At 40.3% G+C, this 21,204-nt stretch overlaps 1 protein-coding gene across 1 annotated transcript in view; it reads left to right on the top strand.

Annotated features, from left to right (window-relative positions):
• The first annotated feature begins 555 nt into the window (after positions 1-555).
• Positions 556-21,204, top strand: part of ATP6V1H (ATPase H+ transporting V1 subunit H) — a 50,364-nt gene continuing 29,715 nt past the window's right edge. The window contains exons 1-7 of the mRNA XM_040586500.1: positions 556-707; positions 2,065-2,191; positions 10,022-10,124; positions 11,566-11,655; positions 16,244-16,357; positions 19,229-19,333; positions 20,427-20,480. Coding sequence (XP_040442434.1) covers positions 2,088-2,191; positions 10,022-10,124; positions 11,566-11,655; positions 16,244-16,357; positions 19,229-19,333; positions 20,427-20,480 — 570 coding nt within the window. The 5' untranslated portion in view covers positions 556-707; positions 2,065-2,087. The remainder of the gene's footprint in view (positions 708-2,064; positions 2,192-10,021; positions 10,125-11,565; positions 11,656-16,243; positions 16,358-19,228; positions 19,334-20,426; positions 20,481-21,204) is intronic.

Here is a 21,204-nt window from a genome sequence, read left to right as displayed (position 1 = left end):
GCCCCACTGCAGCAGGAGGCAGAAGGCCAGAAAATGCTGGTTACCGGGGAAGAGCGGCAGAGCCCGGGAGGCATTCCAGCGGCAGAGGCCGTGCCCGCCATCTCCCCGGCCTTCCCACTCCCGGCCCCGGGGCTCTCCCGAGCCCGGCGGCCCCTCACCCCGACGGGAACCGAGGAGGCCGTCCCGGGGGGCCAGAAGGTGCTTGACCCGAGGGGCAGCACCGAGGGGAACCTCAACCCTTCCCAAACACTAAGCCCTTTCTTGGCAGCAAATAACACGGGCGGGCACCTACACGCCGCGTCCTGCCATCGGTCTCCTCGGCACGGGCTTACACCCCCACACGCAATGACCCGCAAGTATCTGTGTGTCGGGCTGCGGATGTTTCCTAAACGCGCGCACACGACCCAACCCGCACGGATGGCTAACGCCGCCCCGCCGTCCCCGCCCGGGGGGCACGGTGCGCCAGCCCCGCCCGCGGCGCGGCGCGTGGAGCGGGGCGGCGCGCGCTCGGGGTGAGCTGTCCCTCGGAGGCCGCCGTCGCCGTCAGGTGAGCGGCGTCACGTGACGGCGCTCGCTGCGGGGCCGCGGCGGCGGGTGGCGGAGCGCAGCGGCGAGGGGCCTCCGGGTGCGCGGCCTCCCCGGGACTGCCGAGAGGCGGCTGCCGCCTTCTCCCTTGCACGGCCCTCGCTCGCCCACGTGCCCTTGGGGTGAGTGAGAGCTGTCCCGGGCGCTGCCCGCCGCGGGGACAGGCGGGGGGTGGGGGTGGGTGCCGCTGCACGGCCTCTCACGGGGGCTCCTGTGGGCTCGGGGGCGGCGCGAAGGGCTCCCCCCCCCCCCCCCGGGCGTTTGGGCTCCCCCGGACCCCTCAGGAGCCCGCGCAGGGAGCGGCAGGACGAGGCCCGGCGCCTTCCTGCCCTCAGGCCTGCGCGTCACTCGGGTTCTTCGACTTCCCCGTGCCGCTCCTGCCGCCGGCCCTGCTCTCCTCTGCCGCTCCGGGAGTCTTGAAGTGGTTCTGGCTGGGCCACGCAGGAGCTGGGAAACGTTCAGTGGTCGTTGAAGGACACCGAATGGTGCCGTCTTTGTGGGTGTCTGTTCACGGAAGTAGTTTCAAAGGGAAGACAGTTCTGCTGCTTCGTTTGGTCAGGGTAGTTCCTTTTTTTGCTTTTCTTAGAATCATGTTTTCATTAAGTCATACGGATCAGGTTTGCTTGTTAGGGATGGTGCAGAATATGCCAGTTTGCTCTTGCTTCTGTAAAGGGAGCCAGAAAAGTCCAGAAGTAAGCTACATGGAGAGGCTTGATGCAGTTTAGGTCGTAAGGAATTCCTGCTCCAGCTGGGTCTCAAGCCTCTGCAAACACACTTCTTGTTATGGCATCAAAGGCGGGTGGAGATTAAACCATAAAGGAAAGAAAAGGAAGTGGTGAAGGTCACTGTCTGCAGTAATGTAATATGTCCTGATGAAGAACTTCTGTTTGTAGTTATTTTTCAGTTTGCTTTCTGTACAGCGGTGATATGAATTTTCTTGTTAGCATATGTGACATGGGTTTTAATTTATATAATTGGTGAGTTTTTTTGGTGAAGTTGTAGTTCATGTGTTTCTAATGTCTAAATACTCTTAAACAAATACCTGAACAACTAATTCAAATGTGTGGGGTTAGGGAGGATATGCACTGAATTTTAACCGTGATTTGGAAGGAAGATAGATTCTGTTATCTGTGGGAGTGCTTGAGCATTGGAGAAGAGTTGTCTATTCAAATGACTTCATTTGATTATTTAAGAATTTACAAGACTGGGAGTTATTTAGTAATGGTATATATCTTTTATTTTAGCAATCTTGTGATTGGCTACAGTTTAATTTGTAGGTATGGCTTATTTTTGTTTGCTTCAAGGAAGGCACGTTTTAGATGCTGTATAAAAGTTTGATTTCTTCGTAAGTACTAGGTACAGTTTTAAGGAATGGTACACTGTAAGCAGATTTTCCTTTTTATTTCTTTAAAATACTGGACATGTACTCTGTTCTTTAGTACTTTAATAAGAGGTCTCAAATCTGACTTGCATTCCTAGGTACAATTTAATTATCAATTAAGATGGATATCCGAGGTGCTGTAGATGCTGCTGTCCCAACAAACATCATTGCTGCCAAAGCTGCTGAAGTTCGGGCAAACAAAGTAAACTGGCAGTCTTATCTCCAGTAAGTAAAAACTTCCCATGACTTTGGTTTTTTTTTTTTCTTTTTTCCTTCCCTCTTAAGTGTTAGACTTTTTGAGATTTTGGGTTACGTTGGAACGTTAGGTTACAGTGAGGAACATTCTTTCTTGGTCTCATGGAAGCAGCTGGAAGAAGTCTGTATTAAATGGAAGTGGTTGGGGAAAATGTTCTTGTGACTTCTTACCAGAAGGGGAACTCTGCTTTTGTGAACTGAAATGCTGTAATAGCAAATAATATAAGTTTGCACAAATGTGTGGTAAAACTGTCCATTTTTGTTCCTCATCATTCAAATGCCATTCTCAATTTTACCCTTATTAGATGAATATGGAAGTAAGAAAAGTTTACAGTATGAGTTGTCTTATATGTAGGTATGTTACCTATATTGCTGAAGTGCCTTTTGTGTGAATACAAATTATACTAGTGAAACTGGACTGGTAGTCCAGGAAAATATGGTGTACCTTAAGAAAGAGTAGTGCTGTTGAGCAATTGAAGCAAGTAAATTGGGGAGTAGGCTGAAACCAATGCTTCAGTCTGGGGAGAGTTGTGCTGCCATTTCAGGTAAGCTCAGAGTTTACTTTGGAACATACATAATGGCATTGGGAGTAGCAAGAGAAGTACTGTCCAAAGAGGCTACAGGAACAAGCTGTGGAAAATAGATCTGTGTGTGAGGTAGGGAACAGGAATTAAAAACAGACTTTTACTAGTCCTCTGTACTCTGAAGTGAATGCAAGATTCTTGCAGCCCAGCATTCCTCATGACAGGTACCTATGAAGAATATTGACAAAGTGTAAATTACTGTATCTTTTGAGGGCTCACTTAGGAATAGCAAATTACTTAAGCGTTCATTGCTTTGTAACTGAAGTGGCAGAAATTTTGATGATTCTAGGGGTACAAACCATATGATGGTACTTTGTGGTTATCAACTTTATACCACTTCACAAAAAATAGTTGCTTTTTTTTAGATTGCTGTGGCACATAAATATATGCTATATGTTAAAATAACATTGCAGAAGTGTACGCATGCCAGCTGAAAAGTGCTAACCCCATAGAAGCTTATTAATTACTACATGCTTTGCCCTGTGCTATGTAACTCAGTCTTGCTTATTCTATTTTTTGTATTGTGGTTTTTTTTTTTTCTCTTTGTGATTGGGTTTCTGCATGATCAGTCTAGATTTAAGGAACTGATCTGATGAGGAAGTTTCATTTTTTTCTAGGCTATTTTTCAGTTGGTTTAGTTCCTTGTTCAGTTTACAATGTGACATTACAGTGGCTTTGCAAGTAGAAGAGAAAGGTTGGTGTGGTAACTTCACAGTGGCAGCTACCAAGCACTTTTCAAATGGTCTAAGCAGCTTTTGCTGTTACTGTGCGCACTGTTATCTATCTGATAGGAAGTGTGTCCTGAGGAAGCCTGAACAGTTGTTCCTGTGCTGTCCTAGTGGCATGTGAACAGCTAGTTAGCAGTTATTTGGGATGAAAGTGGGAGTACAGTTGTTCACTGTCAATGTGAGTGCACATGACGTAGTCTTTTTCACTGCTGCTCTGTGTCAGACTGTAGGGTTGGTGAGGTTAATTTGTTTTTGTTGATGCAGGGGATAGTTCTGTTTGGCAAGGAGTTGTATTTTGAATATGTATGTAGTATTAATTGCTTGACTATGCTTTGTGTGGTCTACCACATACAATTTTCATTCGTTCTTGGGGTTCTGTCTCTCTGGTGCTGAGTAAGGATGGGGGAGTTTTGTTTATTTGTCAGCAAACTCCTGTGTAACCTCTTTTGACCAGGAGGCAGGATTGATGTTCTTTTTCAGATTCTAGATGTAGAATTTGTTTTTGTTTTGTTCTGGATTCTAGGAAAGAAGAACATACTAGTTATTTCTTATCTTTGATGCATTAGCCAGGTTTTGGAGGCTACTGTAGTGCATCTGGCTAGTGTTTGTGGTCCTTTGTGAGACTGTTCAATGCTTGATGTCCTCTGTGTGTCCTGTTTATTATTGCTCTGAAAGAAATGTAATTTTTATGCCTCATATTTACTGATAGCAGCCTGGGTGTCTGGCTGATGAGGTAGCTTCACGGGTGAACTTAAGTGGTGCCGGAGGGATTGTGGAGTGTCATGAAGATAACTGTAGTTCCTTGGCTGGGGAGTTGCCTTATCATTAGTTATTGGAAAACATCAGCAGAAATTTTGGTGCTTCTGAAGAGGAAATAAAATTATACTTGGTTTTGGACATGTCCTGTTTGGATGTGATGGTGTCTGAGGCTGGTGCTTTAAGGGATTTGTTGGAAAGTCAGTGCAGCTATATTGGCTCGTGTTTGGAGCAAAACACGTTAATAAATGAGTGGAAACTGCTTCTGGCGTACCTGTTAGAGGCAGGTCAGAGTGGGTTGTTCTGGTTTGTAGAGTAGAAGGAAGATGAAGTGCTGGTGATTTTGAAGGGCACTTTTCTGCTTTCTTTTGAGCTCCTGTTCTGGCAATCTGTGTTTACAGTGGTAAGCTTGCATATAAATATATGGAAGCATACTTCAAGTCTTTAGACATTTTTACATTAGAGGAAAGATTTTTGTGTTAATTTAGGGAAAACAAACATATCAACTCAGGCATGACATAATTTGTGTTCCTTAAATACTACCTATAGTTTATGTAGTTGGAATCAAATTACTTTACAATAAATTGTGATGAAGTGTGTGTGGTTTTTTTGTGGTGTGGGTTTTGTGTTGTGGTTTTTTTCTTTTTTTTTTTTTTTTAATCTGGCTGTGACAGTTATGTGTATAAAGATGCTTCAAAGTCTGCATCAGTCATGACTGAATTGGAGTCTGGGTCACACAGGAAGGCGTTCTGAAGGTCTTTTCTGCTCTCTGTTCTTCAGTGCAAAAGTGAAAAAGCTTACTAATAGTTGATCAGATTCTAGTAGCCTGACTTCTCTTATAGAGTCAGTTCAAGCTAAAGATTAATTGGCATATTGTTTAATCCATCTCTGAAGGTTTTAACTGTAAACTAAATGTCAAACCATGCTAACGCACAACTGCTGACTTGTGATGTTTTCTGTGTATGCTGTTGAAACAGAAGTAAAATATTTAGGTGTGACAACTGTATATATTAATCATTTGCTGCTGTGTTCACTGCTTGCTTCAAAATTAGGCTGTGGAAAAATTTGTGGGGTTTTTATGTTAAAATTACTTTTTTGTTTGTTTTGAATTCCAGCTAGAGTCTGTGTCTGAGGGAGAAGAAAGTAGCAAAACTTGCAACAGTGGAAGGTGATGTGTAGGTTTACCTACCTTCTGGAAGCTAAATGTAGTTGAGGCCATTAGCTCTGTACAGACTTTCCTGCCCTTGAATCTTGAGACTTGTAGTGGTTTAGAGGTGTTGATGCCCTCTGCTAGTTAAATACATGATGGGTCTGTGGGTGTGGGTCGCTGTTCTGTGCTGTGTAGTTTCTTTCAGCTTTTGCCTCAGGGTGTGAGAATGCCTTTGGAAGGTGTGTTAGCTTGCTTGAAGCAAATTTAGTTTTGCTTTCTAAGAATAATAAATGAGTTCTGTGGAAAAGTGAACTTGTTTCAGAGTTTAACTTGCGTCTTAACTGCACTGTAGGTTTTCTAGGTATACAACATTTGACAATACTTCATATTTAATCAGGTGGGTACCTGATGGCTAGCTTGTACTTAGTTTCCCATGTGTCGCCAAGTACTTTATATATATATGTCTGTGATTCTGATAATTTTTTTTTTTTTTTCCTGCTTGGGAGTGGGGGAACCTTCTAAAGCAGGCTAAATATTTTTGTCTTTAAGAGCCAATCTTGTCTTAGAAGAGATAGAAGTTTCCTAACTTGTAGTATGCGTATTTTGTTTTCTTAATTGTTTTGTGTTTTTTTTTTTTTTTTTTTTTAATTCGGTCCAGTCTTGTAGAGTACATTTAGCCTGTTTTACTGTTTTAATTTTGTAGTGTTAAAACTGTTGAGCAGTTGGATAAAATTAATGTCGTTTAGGTACGTGCAAAGTACTGTTGATACCTGGATAAAAGAAATCATGCCTTGACATGATGACTTCATGTGAGCTTTTTATTTGCTGCAGATATAGTCAATTAAATATGTAAAAGCACCAACAAAGAAACCCCAAAATTAAAAACCAAACAAAACACCCTTAACCCTCCAGAACAGTTTTTGTTAAATAGTTCAAACAAAAAAAGGAACGAGAGCTTCTGGAGGAAATGCATAATAAAAAGAAGGAACCATAAGTTTCTGAATCATCTTTAGAGGTTTTAAAAATGATGGTCTTACAAATTCATGCTTTCTAAGTCTTGCATAGCTTCAGTTTACTCTCCTGTAGGTAGTGCTCTCAAAGGTAGGCCTTAGTATTTGAAGCACAGGCCTTTAAAATGTGGTTACAGGACTTCTGGACTAAACCTGATACACCCAGACAGCTGAAGCTCAAAGTGACTTTTATCTGTTGACGAAAGACTGTATAGAGAAATTCTGGAAAATAAGAAATTAGATGGCTGTTAGGAAGAGGGATGGAGGGAAGTTTTGGTTACTTGCGTTGTTTGCTTAAAGGTGCTGGGAGATTCCTGTCTCTTTGAAGAGTGGATGAGGAGAACACGGTAATAGCATCATGGTAGCTGGTGACAGCTGCCTGATGCTGCTCTGCATATTTTCTCCCCACCCGCCCCCTGGTTGTTAAGGTTTACTACATAATAAGTTATTTCAATTTTAAAATGAAGTGAATAGAAATGGGTGCATTTGAAATTACTAAAACTATTAATTAGATGTATGAGATCCCTGGTAAAATATTAACAACTTGCTTACAAAACTGTTCAATCCCTCGTACTGTTTTGTATGGGTTCGAAAGTCTCTTTTTGAATGGCACTTACAAAGCAATAAAGAATAAACTTTAACATCCTTTCCTCTCAAGACAACAAAGACAACATCAGTCCCCACGCTTTTTTTTTTTTTTTTTTCTTCCCCCTGCCAGTCTAATGTAGGATGAAAGCAAAAGCTTGAAAGCTTTTTTCTTTGGCAGTTGGCAGACTTCTTTGAATAGCCTGTCTTTTAAAGAAGCATCTCTTTTCTTGGGCTGAGGCTTTTTCAGGTGTTAAAGCTGAAAGTTAAGGGTTTACCTCATGTTGTCTTTGAAGTGCTTCCTGAAAGGCAATGTTCTTATAAATGAGCAGCTCATCTAGCTACTTTTTTATCAATATCATCCAGGAGTCTCTGGCTTGGCCAGCACTGAATGAAACATGAGAGGCTTCTAGTTATGGGTCGTTAAGTCCAGTATTTGTGGTGGATGAATTGTCCTCATATTTCAATAACTACTCAAATCCATCTTTAATAGGGAAGAAAGAACAAAAGTCAGTCTAAAACGTGTGTGGTAGCAGCATGGTCATCATTGGCTGATTACTTTTCCATGTATAATTTGTTAAGTTTTAGTAGAAACTAGTCAAGGACTACCACTGGCTCTATGTATCTTCCACCCAGTAAGAATTAATTGCCTTTTGTCAGTGCATATGAGGATATTTCTCATATAGAGCTAGAATACAGGAATAATGCAGTACTGGACTATTTACTGTCTTTGCTTGAAAAGTAGATAGGTAAAAAGATGACTCTGTGATGAGGCTATCCTTAAGATATAACTGTTTAAGTAAGAAGAAAGAGTAGGTCTTATTTGTGTTTCAAGAATCCAGGTGAGCCAACTAAAAAAAAAAACTACCATCAATCAAACAAACATTTCCTGTTAACTTTACAAGGATTTTAATGGAACCTTTAGTCATGGAACATCTAGAAACTGACCTGAAACATGGAAACAGATGGATTACAAGAACCCATGCTACATAGCTTTGCGAAGTGGAAGAGGCATTTGACTTGGTGGAAATGTAAGAGGACATGAGTCATGGAAATAACTGAAACAGAGCAGTGTCTAATACTTTAATCCTTTAGTGGCTTTTGTATTGATGATGTGCATAATTTTTTTCTTTCTTGAAGCACTCCTGGTATTAACTAGTAAAGCTGGTCACCTATTAAAGTCTTGGATATTTTCCGGACTACTTGATTTAAAATTAGTTTTTATACTTGACTGTACCATTTTGATAAGTTTGTTATTTGTTGTGATGGTAAGTTTTGTGTTATAACAAAGACCCAACAATACTCTGCCAGGTCTTAGCTGAGTCAGCAGCTTTCTGAAATAGCATCGATGGGGTAGTAATCCCTTGAATATTAAGTTAAAGAGAAGATAAAGTAGAGATCTGTCAGCTTATAGGTATCCATAGCAGTTTACTGTATCAAGCCCCTGTGCGATGTGTTTGGATGAGCCTGCATTCGTATCAGTTTTTAAACTATTAGGAAAAGCTGAAATGTCATCATTGGTGAAAGGTAAAAATACATTAGGAACCAGGTTCTCTGTACTACTTAAAATTCTCTTCAGTGCTTATGTCAAACTTAAAAAAATCATTTTGTTTTTCAGCACTTACTTTAGGTTGGATTTGACTGTTATTCATGTTATATATTATAATTTTGGCATGCTAGTTGTTTGTAATCTGGTTCTTATAACTGTTTCCACTGATCGTTGCATTCAGCCTCTGGAAATTTAAGAATTATTTAGGGAATGTTTTTGAGCAGAGGCAATGCATAGGGAAGGCTTTAGAGAGATTAATCTGTCATTAATTTTAGATCCATTGTATATGAGACTTTTTGTAGAAGGGAGTTCTTTACGTTATACTGTGGGATAGAGGACTGGTAAAGCAATACTGTTGATATCTCAAGTTGAAGAAAATAAGGTTGGTTTGGTGGGTTGACCTTGGCTGGCCACTAGCTGCCCACCAGGCCTCTCTATTACTCTCGCTCCATGAAAAGAATAGGGGGAAAACCCGTGACAAAACGCTTGTGGGTCAAGATAAAGACAGGGAGATCACTCACCAATTACCACCAAAGGCAAAACAAACTTTACTTGGAGAAATTAATTTATTGCTGATTAAACAGAGCAGGGTAATGAGAAATAGGAACAAATCTAAAAAACACCTTCTCCCCACCCCTACCTTCTTCACAGGCTTAACTTCACTCCTGACTTCTCTACCTCCTTGCCCCGAGTGGTGTAGGAGAATGGGGGTAGCGATCAGTTCATAATGCTTTGTCTTTGCTGCTCCTTCTTTCTCACATTCTTCCTCTGCTCCATCCTAGGGTCCCATCTATGGGATATGGTACTTCACAAACTGCTCCAGCATGGGTCCTTTCCATTGGGTACAGTCCTTCAGGAATGGACTTCTCCAGTGTAGGTCCCCCGTGGGGTCACAGGTCCTGCAAGAAAACCTCCTCCAGCATGGGCTTCTGCCTACAGGGCCACAGCTCCCGCCAGGAGCCTGCTCTAATGTGGGTTTTCCATGGGCTGCAGCTTCTTTTAGGGCATATCTACCTGCTCCAGCATGGGGTCCTTCCTTGGGCTGCTGAGGAACAATCAGTTTCACTATGGGCTGCAGAGGAATCTCTGCTCCAGCACATGAGTCACCTCCTCCCCCTCCTTCACTGACCTTGGTGTCTGCAGAGTTGTTGCTCTCACATATTCTTGCTCCTCTCTTGGCCGCTGTTGTGCTACTGTTGCTGCTCCTTAAATATGTTATCACAGAGGTGCTACTACCGTTGCTGAGTGGTTCAACATTGGCCAGTGGTTGGTGTCTTCTGGAGCTATCTGGCATGACTCTGTCATGGGGGATGCTTCTAGTGTCTTCTCATAGAAGCCGCCCCTGCAGCCCCCTGCTACCAATACCTTGCGACATAAACCCAATACAGTTTGAAATTTACTATTCATGTTACTTATGGCTTTATATTTTGCTTTTCAGAGGGCAAATGATTTCAGGTGAAGACTGTGAATTTATTCAAAGATTTGAACAGAAAAGAAATCCAGAAGAAAAACAGGAGTTGTTGCAAACAGAAGGCAATCAAGTAACTTTCCTTTCTTTCAATAATTTATCTTTTGGGGAGGAGAATGGAAGGAAACTTTTGTACCAACTCTGTTTTATTGTTGGCTGTATACAGTTAAGATGTTATGAAAGAAGTATAAAACCCGCTATTACGATTCTGTTTTTTTTCTACATTAGTTGGATATTTTTTTAAAAAAACTATTTAATTGTTAAATGTCATCTGATTTTGACTGTGTTGCTCGAGTCTTTCCTCATCCCAGTTATCCCAGTTTACTTAATCACGCATGCTTGTCCTCGAGTTCCTTTTTTTTTTTAAGCTTTTTTCCTTTTACTGGTAAGAGATATTACTGGTGAGTTTTCAGCTTAGCTAGCTGAGCATTTCTAATGTAGTTCCAGTAATAGTCCACTGACTGCTAAGGTGTAATCAGTTAAACACAGGTGTCTAGTGTCATTTTAGGCATGGTAAGATATGAGGCATTGGACAGAGCTGATAGGTGACCCATGTCAATTGGGTTATAAAGTCCAGGCAGGGAGCCTAAATACACTTCAATGGTATTTGAAGCAGTAGAATCTCACCTTCAAAGCCAGAGGTTCTAGCAGACAGTGTCAGGCATCAGGAGGTTTTGGGGAGGCAAGGGGAAGGTGAAGAGTAGGAGATGCAGTGAAGACACAAAACTTTCTAGCCCTTTTTTTCTACTTTAGTTTTAGGCTGTTCTGTGAGTGTTGGTTTTTTTTTTTTTTTTTCCTCTCTTCCCCAAATTGTGTTGTGTGACTGCTAGGTAATAGACCATAATTTGTGTAGTGACAAAAGTGTATATGGTGTGCATTATATGCCACTATATAATTATGGTGTAGCAGTTCAGAGTTCCATTTTTCTTTCGTTTTTAGTTGAATGCGGTGAAGGTGAAGGAGGAAGTATAGAGTAGTGTTGTGACGGTTTAAGCCTATTATATCTGTTGCTGAAATTGTAGAGTAGAATTGTTCAGGAAGCAGAAAACAGCTTGGATATGCACAAAGATTTGTCTGCAAGGTATAGGAAGTGAACAGGTAAAAGAGTGACCTGTCTTCCCTCCCTCCCATTCAAGTTGCTGAAACTTTCTTATACAATGCCTGAGTTTGTTGCTTGTCAATTTACTTGGTAGTTCTCCTTACTACCATAAAAAGGACACTGGAGATTTTTCTAATCAGTCTTTCAACAAAGCACCATCCTGGCTTTCACTGGTGAGTGCTTGTTCTATGGCTTTCAAATGAAATAGCGATTTGTAAAGTGTAATGATCAGTGTGACAGAAAATTTTCTTTGTAATATAATGTCAAGTGTATTCATCCATTGCAAATGAATAAGATGTTGGGATGCTCAATGCTTATGTAAGACTTAACTGAATTAATGAGGTCCTGTTTCATATTATCAAAAAGGAATGAAGACAATTGGTAATATTAATTTTAACATCTCTTATTTTTCTAGTGTGCTAAAACATTTATAAACTTGATGACTCACATCTCCAAGGAACAGACGGTTCAGTACATTCTGACAATGGTTGATGATATGCTACAAGTACGTCAATAACCTGTCTTATTTTTAAGTCTTTAAATGCATGTTTGAATGTTTCCTTAGCCTAATTCAGGTCTTTTCAGGTGTTTGTCGTACTGTATTAAAAATATTATTTAAATTTTCAGATCTTGTCTTCAGAGATTAGATGTTAGTCCTGCTGTTGTATGGGTAACTTAGTCTTATTTATATATGCTCATATTCTGGAAAGAAAACACACCTGTGTGCTGTCAGCTCTCAACCATGTTTCATGCAAAACTTGGATGTTACGGGATAATTTGTGACCTCAGCCCTTCCCTGTAATGTAGATAGGATACGACTTCTAACTTGAAGTTGTTGAAGCTTTTCCTATGAAGATATTTGGCCACCCTCAGCAAGAAGGTGTAGTTCCTGCAGCTTCAGGTTTCCAATATACGTTAGACTGTTTAGGACAAGATGTTCTGAAATTCTATGTAATTTAATTATAAACCAGGATATTCTGATTCAATGAAATATAGTTCTTTGTAGTTATAGGATACAGTGACTTTTAAGAGTAGGCGATTAAATTTGGTGTCAGGACTGCAGTGCTGACTGGGGCAAGTCAGTTGGATAATCCTGCTTTTGCATTTCTTTGCTCTCTAGTAGACTAAGAGAAAGTGTGATGTATTAGAGTGTTGATGTAACAAGACGGGTTGAATTGTGCAAGGTTTTCTCCTGGTATTCATGTAGCGTATCTGGCTGTTTGACAGTTTCTCTTCTGCTATTTTATGTTGTATTTAATACAAGGTTACAATGAAATGTGTCTAGTGATAACTTAATGGTTTAGAGTATTGCTGGAGGAGTCAAACCACATGAGTTCTAATTCCAGCTGAGTATTAAGTGTTGTCGGCAGGCAAATTGAAAGTGTGAGCCTCTCCACAGTACGTATAACACGGGGATTATGGTGTTCTTCCAGGTTCCTGTCTGCACGTTAGAACCCTGAGTGAGTGCCCTGACTGCTGGAATAATAGTTAGTGGTGGTGGCAGCAGTTTATTCATGCCCATCTGCAGCTTTGTCACTCTAACCCCCTTCCTCTTTAGATTTAGTTTTTCTTAAGTGTGACAGAGACATCAAGAAGCAGAGAAGACAAAAGGGAGCCTCAGTGTCATTCCTTCATTAGGATGCTAAGTTGGGAGCATCTTGTTTTAGTTTGTGCATTTGATGACAAACTTGTCTTGGCGTGTGAGAACTTTGTTTATTATGGCTAATTTTGTGAGGAATGGGTCTCATTTTCTGTGTAAGAGATGTCAGTGGCCATCAAAGTAATCTTTTCACTTGCCTTGCTTTGGAACTTTTTGTGTTAGTAGGTCTTGTTTTGCTTATGAGCTTTGACATTAGCACATATAGCCTGTAGCTACAAGATGCAATAGCTGGTATCATCTCCTGTGTTGCGGAATTAATAACCCACAGGTAAAGCTTTCACTGGTGCACTCACGAAGAATTGCATTAGTTTTACGTAGTCCCAGAAAGTAGTTTTGAGTAATCTCTTATTTGCTGTATTGGTTCTGTCATATGTGTGTAGATGAACATGTTTTCCTGACTTAATGGTCGTGCACTGACATTTCTGTATTCAGGGCCTTACCCTGCCACAGAAGTGGCATATGTGGAATTCTTAGTGTTAAACGTAATTGCTTTAAATTGTCCAGGCTTTATAGTGATACAGAAGAACAGGGATATTGGTGTACAGTATATATTTACTATTGTTTAAAACTGGATGCCTTTTTCAATTTAGAAACTCTGCTTCACTGTCTGAAAAGCTGCACTGGCTTTTGCAGCACTTTGTGTGATTTCATTATTCAGGATTATCTGGCTGCTGGCTTAGAGGGCTTGTGTGAGGCATCTGCATGGCATCATCCCAGGCCTTCCTAATACTCTGTGTCTCCACTAGGCAAGGCTGAAGCAGGACTTTTCTTTTCTTTTGGTCAAGTTCAGGTGGTAGAGTGTGCTGTCAGTGATGCCTTATGGACCCTTGGCTGCATGTTTTCAGGGTGTACGATTCTGTCAGAAAGCAGCATATTAGCTGTTGACTGTACCTGAGTTTAGCACAGGGTCCCTGCAGACTGCATGGACAGAAGAATCTACAATAGTGAATATGAAGTCTCCTGCCCAAGTAGTCTTAATTCAGTACATGCAAAGATTTTAAGTGAGAAGTTATTCAAGGACATGGCTTGTCGTGGTGCCACTGACTCAGTAAAACTGCTTTGAGCAAGGATGTTCATGCAGTTCCATGCGATGAACAAATAATATCTGAAAGCTGCTTTCGATAGCTGAAACTTCTAGAAACTGTCATAGGTAACAGCAACCAGCTTTTTTCTGTGTTGGTAGTGACTATGTGGTTCTTCTATTGTCTTTTCTATGCTTTTCTTGGGAGGCTGTAAAAATCGTACCAGCTGTGTTTTCAGCACACCAAAAGCCTGCCTGTGTGTCTAGGATTGTTCCAGCAGTTCTACTTATGGATTTGATTATTGTTCTAAGGCAGATTTCTTTTGGAGGCTGGCAGAAGTGAAATTAATGTGGTGATTGCCTTATAAGAACATCGCCATTCTGCTCATTTCTGAAGGTGGAGAGTGTTGGCATAGTGGAGTCCCTGAGGAAACATTTCTTACTCTATTCATATGGTAAATACTTGGAAGAATTTTTCTGGATTAGTCTGTTACTTTCTGTTAATTATGTACAGTCTGTTAATTATGAAATCTTTAAGAACCTGCATCGTAGTTGCTGCAGGTAACAGTACCACCCAAGTGAGCTTCATTACACTTCAGAAATGATAGATGCTAAATTATTCAACTGCTCATGTGAGAGCTTCAGGATTTTCATTTTATTGGTGTAGTCAGTAGCTGCCTAGGAAGGTGCAGCACTACGTATTCCAGGGCTGTAGGTAGTTCTCCATTTCTGCCCTCATGTCCTTACCCTCCACCTTAATAGCAAACCAGACTAGTTATCTGATTGACAGCAAGGTGAAATTATTTCAACTTTTCTACTTCCAGACACATCTCCTCCTTAGTTATATTGTAAACTGAACTCATTGATTTAGTTATTTTTTGATCTTTTTAGCTAGGCTTTGTGTAGCCTAAGTGTAGATGCTAACAACAATTTATTTGATTGAACTGCTATTTTTCATCAAACTAGCCCTTGCAGAGTGGAGGCTCTCCACCAAGGCACTGTATTCCTGAGATCTTGGTGGGTTTTTTCAATTTTTATTTTTTTTTATTTCATAGTTTGAACAACAAATTTTGAGAGGGTTTTTGAGCATTGACACATGCCATATAGAACATTAATCACCGTAAGGTTTATGACTGTTGGATAACTAGTGACGCCTGACCTTCCCCAGTCAGTGATTGGACAGCAATTTGCAGCCCATGTGTTGCAGTAACTTTGATACTTTCAGTGAAGAGTTGGTTGGAACTCTGATGCTTAGTAAGATACCAGTGTTTGGATCATGGGTACATTGAGGTCATCTTGTGCTTCGTGGATCATATTCCAACAAGCGGGCTTGCCTTCGCTGATTCTTGGTCCATAGAGTTAATAATAGGGTGCAGAATTGAAGGAGGAAAGCCCTTCAGCTACGGCAGTCTGAAAATTAAATTAATTGGGTAGTAGAGCCTGAAGTACTGTTCTCATGCGAGTTTCCCAATTACAGCATTTCAGACAGTTTTGCCTTCCTTGGTAGGAGTTGTAAATGTGGTTGTAATAGCTTGACTTCAATGAGGAGACATCTCTTTAGAATGAAAGCTTGCTATCAGGCAGGCTAGAAAGTATATGGAAATGTTGAGGAAAAGCAAGAATCCAGGTATTTGATTTTCTGGAAGACTGGGCTATAAGGAAATAGCAGAGCTCCTCTTTCTCCTTCAGATTTGCATGGGCTTTTCTCTGGTCTGCTTTAAGGAGAACCACAATAACTGCTTTTCACAGTGGTTGTTAGGTGAAATGCTTGAAGAAACTGTGCATGGTGCCCAGGTGCAGCTACTTGTGGTTCAGCCTAGAAGCCCTGGAGAACAGAATTCTGGTGACTCTGTCCTCTTCTAGGTATGCAAGTTGTCTGAGGTAACAGCAGAATCAGTTACAGCCTCATCTGGGAAAGAAGAGCTTGCTTCCCATTGAGGGTAATGGAGAGGCAGGAGTAGCTTCTGTTGTAGCATATGCAGCCAAGTTGAACAACAGGCTTTTGTGTGGAAGTAGCAGTATGTGGAAAACTTTGGATGGACTTTATTCAAGCATATTTGATTGGGTGAAGGGTAGGGGAAATGGCAGTATTTAACTTGTCTCTCGTTGCTCTCATTCTGCTTGCTTGATCAAAAGGATACATCCATTTTTACTCTAGCAGGTATTGGAGTGCTGAGATATGACTAGGATTTCAAAATTTGTTCCCCCACTCCACATCTTTAACCTGTCGAGTTATTGGAGTGCTGAAATGAACTGTATCCACAAGTAACTGTCAAACCGAAAAATTTAAGGGCTGTTACAAGCCAGGATACACTGTGATAATGTATGCCAATATAATAAGGAGCAAATAACTGCTCTATGTTGAATGCTTTTACAGGTCTCTCATCTTTTCCCTTCTCCCAATTTTTACAGGAAAATCATCAGCGTGTTTGTATCTTCTTTGATTATGCAAAACGTGGTAAAAACACTGCATGGTCCTATTTTCTGCCTATGTTGAATCGACAAGATCTTTTCACTGTGCATATGGTAAGTTTTAAATGAACCTGTCTCTGAGGATGGTAGAGAAAAATGCTGATTTTATTTTTCTTTAGGATTTTGGAGTTTGAAGGTAAACTATTGCCTGGACTGGAAGGTTTTCCTCTTGCAGTCTAGATGAGTCATTCTTAATACAGGCTTCACTTTGACCACATTTTAGAAAGAAGTTACATTGTTTATTGATGTGTTTTTTTTTTCTGGGAGATTGTAAAGATTTTAAAGGCTCAGAAAAGGAAGGATTTCAGAATTACTTAAGCAGAGTAAGACGTAACTAGAAAAATAACTTATGTCACAATGCCAGTCAATGTACCTCATGCTGTACAAATAGTAGAATTTTTCTCATCTTGTGAAAGGGAAATATCTTTACCTTGCTGAACCTTATTCTCTCGTATGCACAAGTTACTATAATGCCACTTGAAACCTACGTATAACAGCAAGTATACTGGGGAAGAAGTAATGTCTGCTGTTGTGGTGGGTTGACCCTGGCTGACAGGAAAGCTCTCGCCCAGTTGCTTGCACAGTCCCTTGCAGCAGGTCTAAGGAGAGAATCAGTATGGCAGAAAACTCATGGATGAAGATAAAGACAGTTTAATAAATCAAGGGGAAAAAAGGAAGTGGGGGTGGAACCTAGCACAAATCCAACAAAAAGAAGTGATGCTAAAGCAGCACGCAACACCATCAGACTAATGCCCAGCCAGTGTATCTCTTTGGTCAGTTGTCTCAGCCTCTTGGGTCCCCACCCCCAGCCTACTCACTGAAGCGTAGAGTGAGAAGTCCTTGATACTGTGCAGCATTGGTATGTTATCAGTGCTGTTTTGGTCACCAGTCTAAACCACAGTATCATATGGCCTGCTATGAAGAAAGTCCATCCCAGGCAAACACAATAGAACCATGTGTGTTGTGTGGTATCTGCTGTACTTTGAGCCACAGGGTGCTCTTGGTGTATATGGAGTAACTTTTCTGGAATTCCTAGTATTCTTCTGTCATTTGTGGTGAGAACTGGCCATTTCATCTCAGCAGTTTTTTTCCTTGTGGGTGAAAGATATGGTTGCATTACTGTAAATTCCTAATGAAGACCATAGTTTCCACCCATAAAACTTGTATTATGGCTTGAGGAGGAAGAAAACTGCATAGCTGTGAATTGATCTTCACTGCATATCTTTATTGGCATGGTGTGGTTGAATCAAATCAGTGGCTCAAACTACAAAACCACATACCTGGCCTGCATTATGCTGTGGTGGCAGTACTGGCACAAAGAGTTCCAGGCAAGTCATGATGTTTGCCCTTAGATGTGGCCAGTGCAACTGTTTGAGGCTGTGCTACAACTTGAACAGTGAGCTGGCCTGTTTTCAAGAAAAATGTCAGGCTTGAATTTTGTTTATTTATTTATTTTTAATCTGACTGATTCACTGCGTGGCCATGGAATCAGTTTACTTGGTGCAGCTGAAGGAGGAAGCTGGAGTTTTTTGGCTGTGGTGTGTGGGGTTTTTTTCTCTTCTGTTTTTCTTCTTTTTTTTTTTTTTTTTCGTTTGGCATTGCTGCTGAAGATCCATCTTGCAAAAGTTATGCAGATATTATTTTCTTCAGGTACTGCAAAAATACACAAATTATTTTATAAATCACACAGAACCTCACATGATGTGAATCCACTTTAAAACGCTGTTTGCTCTTTATGCCTTTTAGTACTTTTAGTGCATACTTTTTGTAAGCACGTGAATGTTTTTAAAAGAAAATTCTAGGTTTGTGTTGTTTTTTGTTGGTTTTCCTTTTTTTCCTCCTTACTGTGCTCACTGGAAGACTTTTGATGGCACATTGTTGCATCTGCATAGACAGATAAAAATATTGTCCTCTGTGTCCAGGCTCAAATTCTGCTAGGTATAAATGGTCTCTGGTTCAGGGGCCAGGTAGCTAGAAATGGCAGCACGGTAAGCTAGAGATCTACTCTCTCATTTTTTAAAGCTGAAAGGATTTCTTAGGGTTACTTGGCTGCATTTAGAAGTGGATTTGACGCATTTCAGTGTAGAGTTTGTTCCAGATTCTCACTGTTTCCGTCTAGGAATCAGTGGTGGTGGTGCCACACCTCTGAATGCAGTATAGTGGAAAGGTGCCTGGAATACTCACTGCATCACAGAGCATTATGCAGGCAAACAAACCCCTGCTTCAGTAGTTTCTTGGTTAGACTGCCTCTTTATACATAAAGCTGGTTCAAATGTTTCTGCGAATAAGCTGTAGGCTGCAATCTAGAGTTACTTCAAGCATAATTTGGAAAGGCTGGCATAGAAATACAGCATTGTTCTGTGCCATCATGGAAATTGTTAATATGACTGGTTTTAGTCCTCAACTTCATTCTAAAGTTCTGCCTTCACTTCTGCTCTTCTTTTTATGGCCTTGCAACTTCTCTCTTCTTGAAGATGACTTGCTTCAGTTTAAGTCCAAGAAAACTTTAATACTTTGCAGTCATTTGTGTTGGCATATGCTGTAGTTGCTTAAAGTAAGCCTGCTCGTGTATGTGTTAGGCCATTAAGCATCTTGCTGTTACTGGATTTCTGACTGTAATAGTGTCCTCCAGCAGTAGCCCATTGATAGCTCCCCTCCACCTCATTCGGTGTTCTGTGTCGATGCCTTGCAAACTTAATCAGCTACAGCTATCTGGTAATGTTGTGGAAATATACCACTTACCAGGAGGCAGAAACAGCAGAAAGCTGAAGAAACAAAATTACTAGAAGAGTCCCTTACATTGAAAACAGGTAGATTTATGTAAGGGGCCATCTTCTTCATAAACTTGGTTTCCAGAGCTTATAGGACCTCTCACTGAATCCTGCAATTGTGTTTGAAAAATCTGTTTGTTGCATTCTTTTCCAGGCAGCAAGAATTATTGCCAAACTGGCTGCTTGGGGCAGGGAACTTATGGAAGGCAGTGACTTGAATTACTATTTCAACTGGATTAAAACTCAGCTCAGTTCACAGGTGAAAAGCTACTTCTGTTTAAACATTACATTGACTTTGGAAACTTTTTTCAAGAATTTGAATATATAGATGTACAAACAAGGAATACGTTCTTGGTTTTCTTTTTCTAAAATGAAATTTTGCTGTGTCATTTTTAAAGCTAAGTATCCTTTAAGTTAAAAACTATGGGTTTGAATAGTGGTTTATATTTTCTACTCTAGTCCTTGAAATGCAAGTTAAAAATAGAAGTAAGAATTTTTACCTTTTCTATTGGGTTAACATTGATTTTTCTTTTGGATGCAGAAAATGTATAATGAGGATTTTTTTGTCTCCCTGTATTGTTTCTCAGCTTTTTGCTGGGAAGAAAAATCACATGGCAACAGGAAGTGAATATCAAAACTTTTTTCCAGTTTACTGTAGTACTGTTGTACTTTAGCAAAAGCTAAAAACTTTTTAGCCCTGTTGATTGAAATGAAATACTGACTTATTTGGACAGTATTTTTATGTTCTTAGCTCAGTATAAACTGCTTACTGCTGGTTTGTCCTTCAAAGATGAATCATTCTCCTTGGTATTAATTTTTGGAGATTCTTCCTTTAAGACTTGCAAAACCCCAGTGATTTGTCATTCTTTAAGGCAGTGTTGTAGCAGAAGTGGACTCTAGAGAGCTGAGAAACATTCAGTATGTTTAGTAATGGTGTATTTTTCATAGTTTTCCAAACTGGGTTTATTAAAAAGTTGTTTTATTTTTTCTCTGGAAGAAGAATCCTGAAGTTGGGAGTTCCTTCAGAAATATTCAAGAAAACAGTTTTCAAATTCTGAGATGAAGATGGATAAAAGTCTTGAGGAAATCCATACTTTAACAAAAATAAATTAAAACAATATACCAGGATCAGCTCCAAGCATATTCTTCTAGACATGATGGAGTGTGAGTGGGAAATAAATTATTATAATGTATTGAGCAGGAAAAGTATCTAGTAGGTTGTTAAACTTTTCTTTTTTTGATTAGAGAGATTGGAGAATTGAAAGAATCTTGGTAATAACTGTTCTGTAAGTGTGCAGGACAGCTCCGATTTTAAACTTTGGTTTTTTTTGGTTTTTTTGTTTTTTTTCTAGAAACTACGTGGTACGGGGGGTTCTGTGGAAGCAGGAGCAGTCTCTACAAGTGATGTAAGTATATCTTTGAAATCTGTCAATTTGCTATTTTGGACAGGTGATAGCCACTCCTCTGATTAAAGTGCAGAGCTGTTCTGGTGTCAGTAATAGAAAGTACTTGGAATCAGAACTGTACAACAGAATGCCAGGTGATGGCGCCAAGAAACAAGTATTTTTAAAACACTGATTTCACAGAGAATGCTGGCAGTGTAAGTATGTTTTTTACAAGTTGGTTTGGGTTGTTAAAATGTAGATGTATCTAGCGTTCTCGCTGTTTAAAACTCGAGAAGATTATGTGGAATTAATTTAATATTTGAACAATACTGTCTGTTTAGCGCTGAACTGTTGGACTTGTAGAAGAAACCTGAAACTAAGAAGCTTTTGGCTCTAGTGATACGCAGAATTTAGAAAGGGCATGTCGGATATTAGATCTGACATTGCCCCTCAGCTTCTGTAGTATGAAGCTGCAAGTGCTTTCAAAGCTGTAAGCTTTTCATATTTCATTAGCTTGAATTCAGGGGAAAATTAACTGTTCTTTTTGCATCAGTATTTATTTATACCAAATTTCATACAGCTATAGTGGCTGTTGAGCTTGGAGATGAACTGCAGCAGCACAGCAAACTCAGGTGATCATCGTAACTGAATTTTCTGGGTTTTTTTGTGGCACAGTGGGGCAGTTTATCATAGCTTTAGAATATGGAGTAGTATTCAGTTTGGTTTGTTCCTTTTGCAACTTGGA

The sequence above is a fragment of the Falco naumanni genome, chromosome 3 (assembly GCF_017639655.2).
Source record: "Falco naumanni isolate bFalNau1 chromosome 3, bFalNau1.pat, whole genome shotgun sequence".
Classification (NCBI taxonomy): Eukaryota; Metazoa; Chordata; class Aves; order Falconiformes; family Falconidae; genus Falco; species Falco naumanni.
Note: the sequence above shows the minus strand (reverse complement) of the source record. Positions and strands in the feature narration are given on the sequence as shown.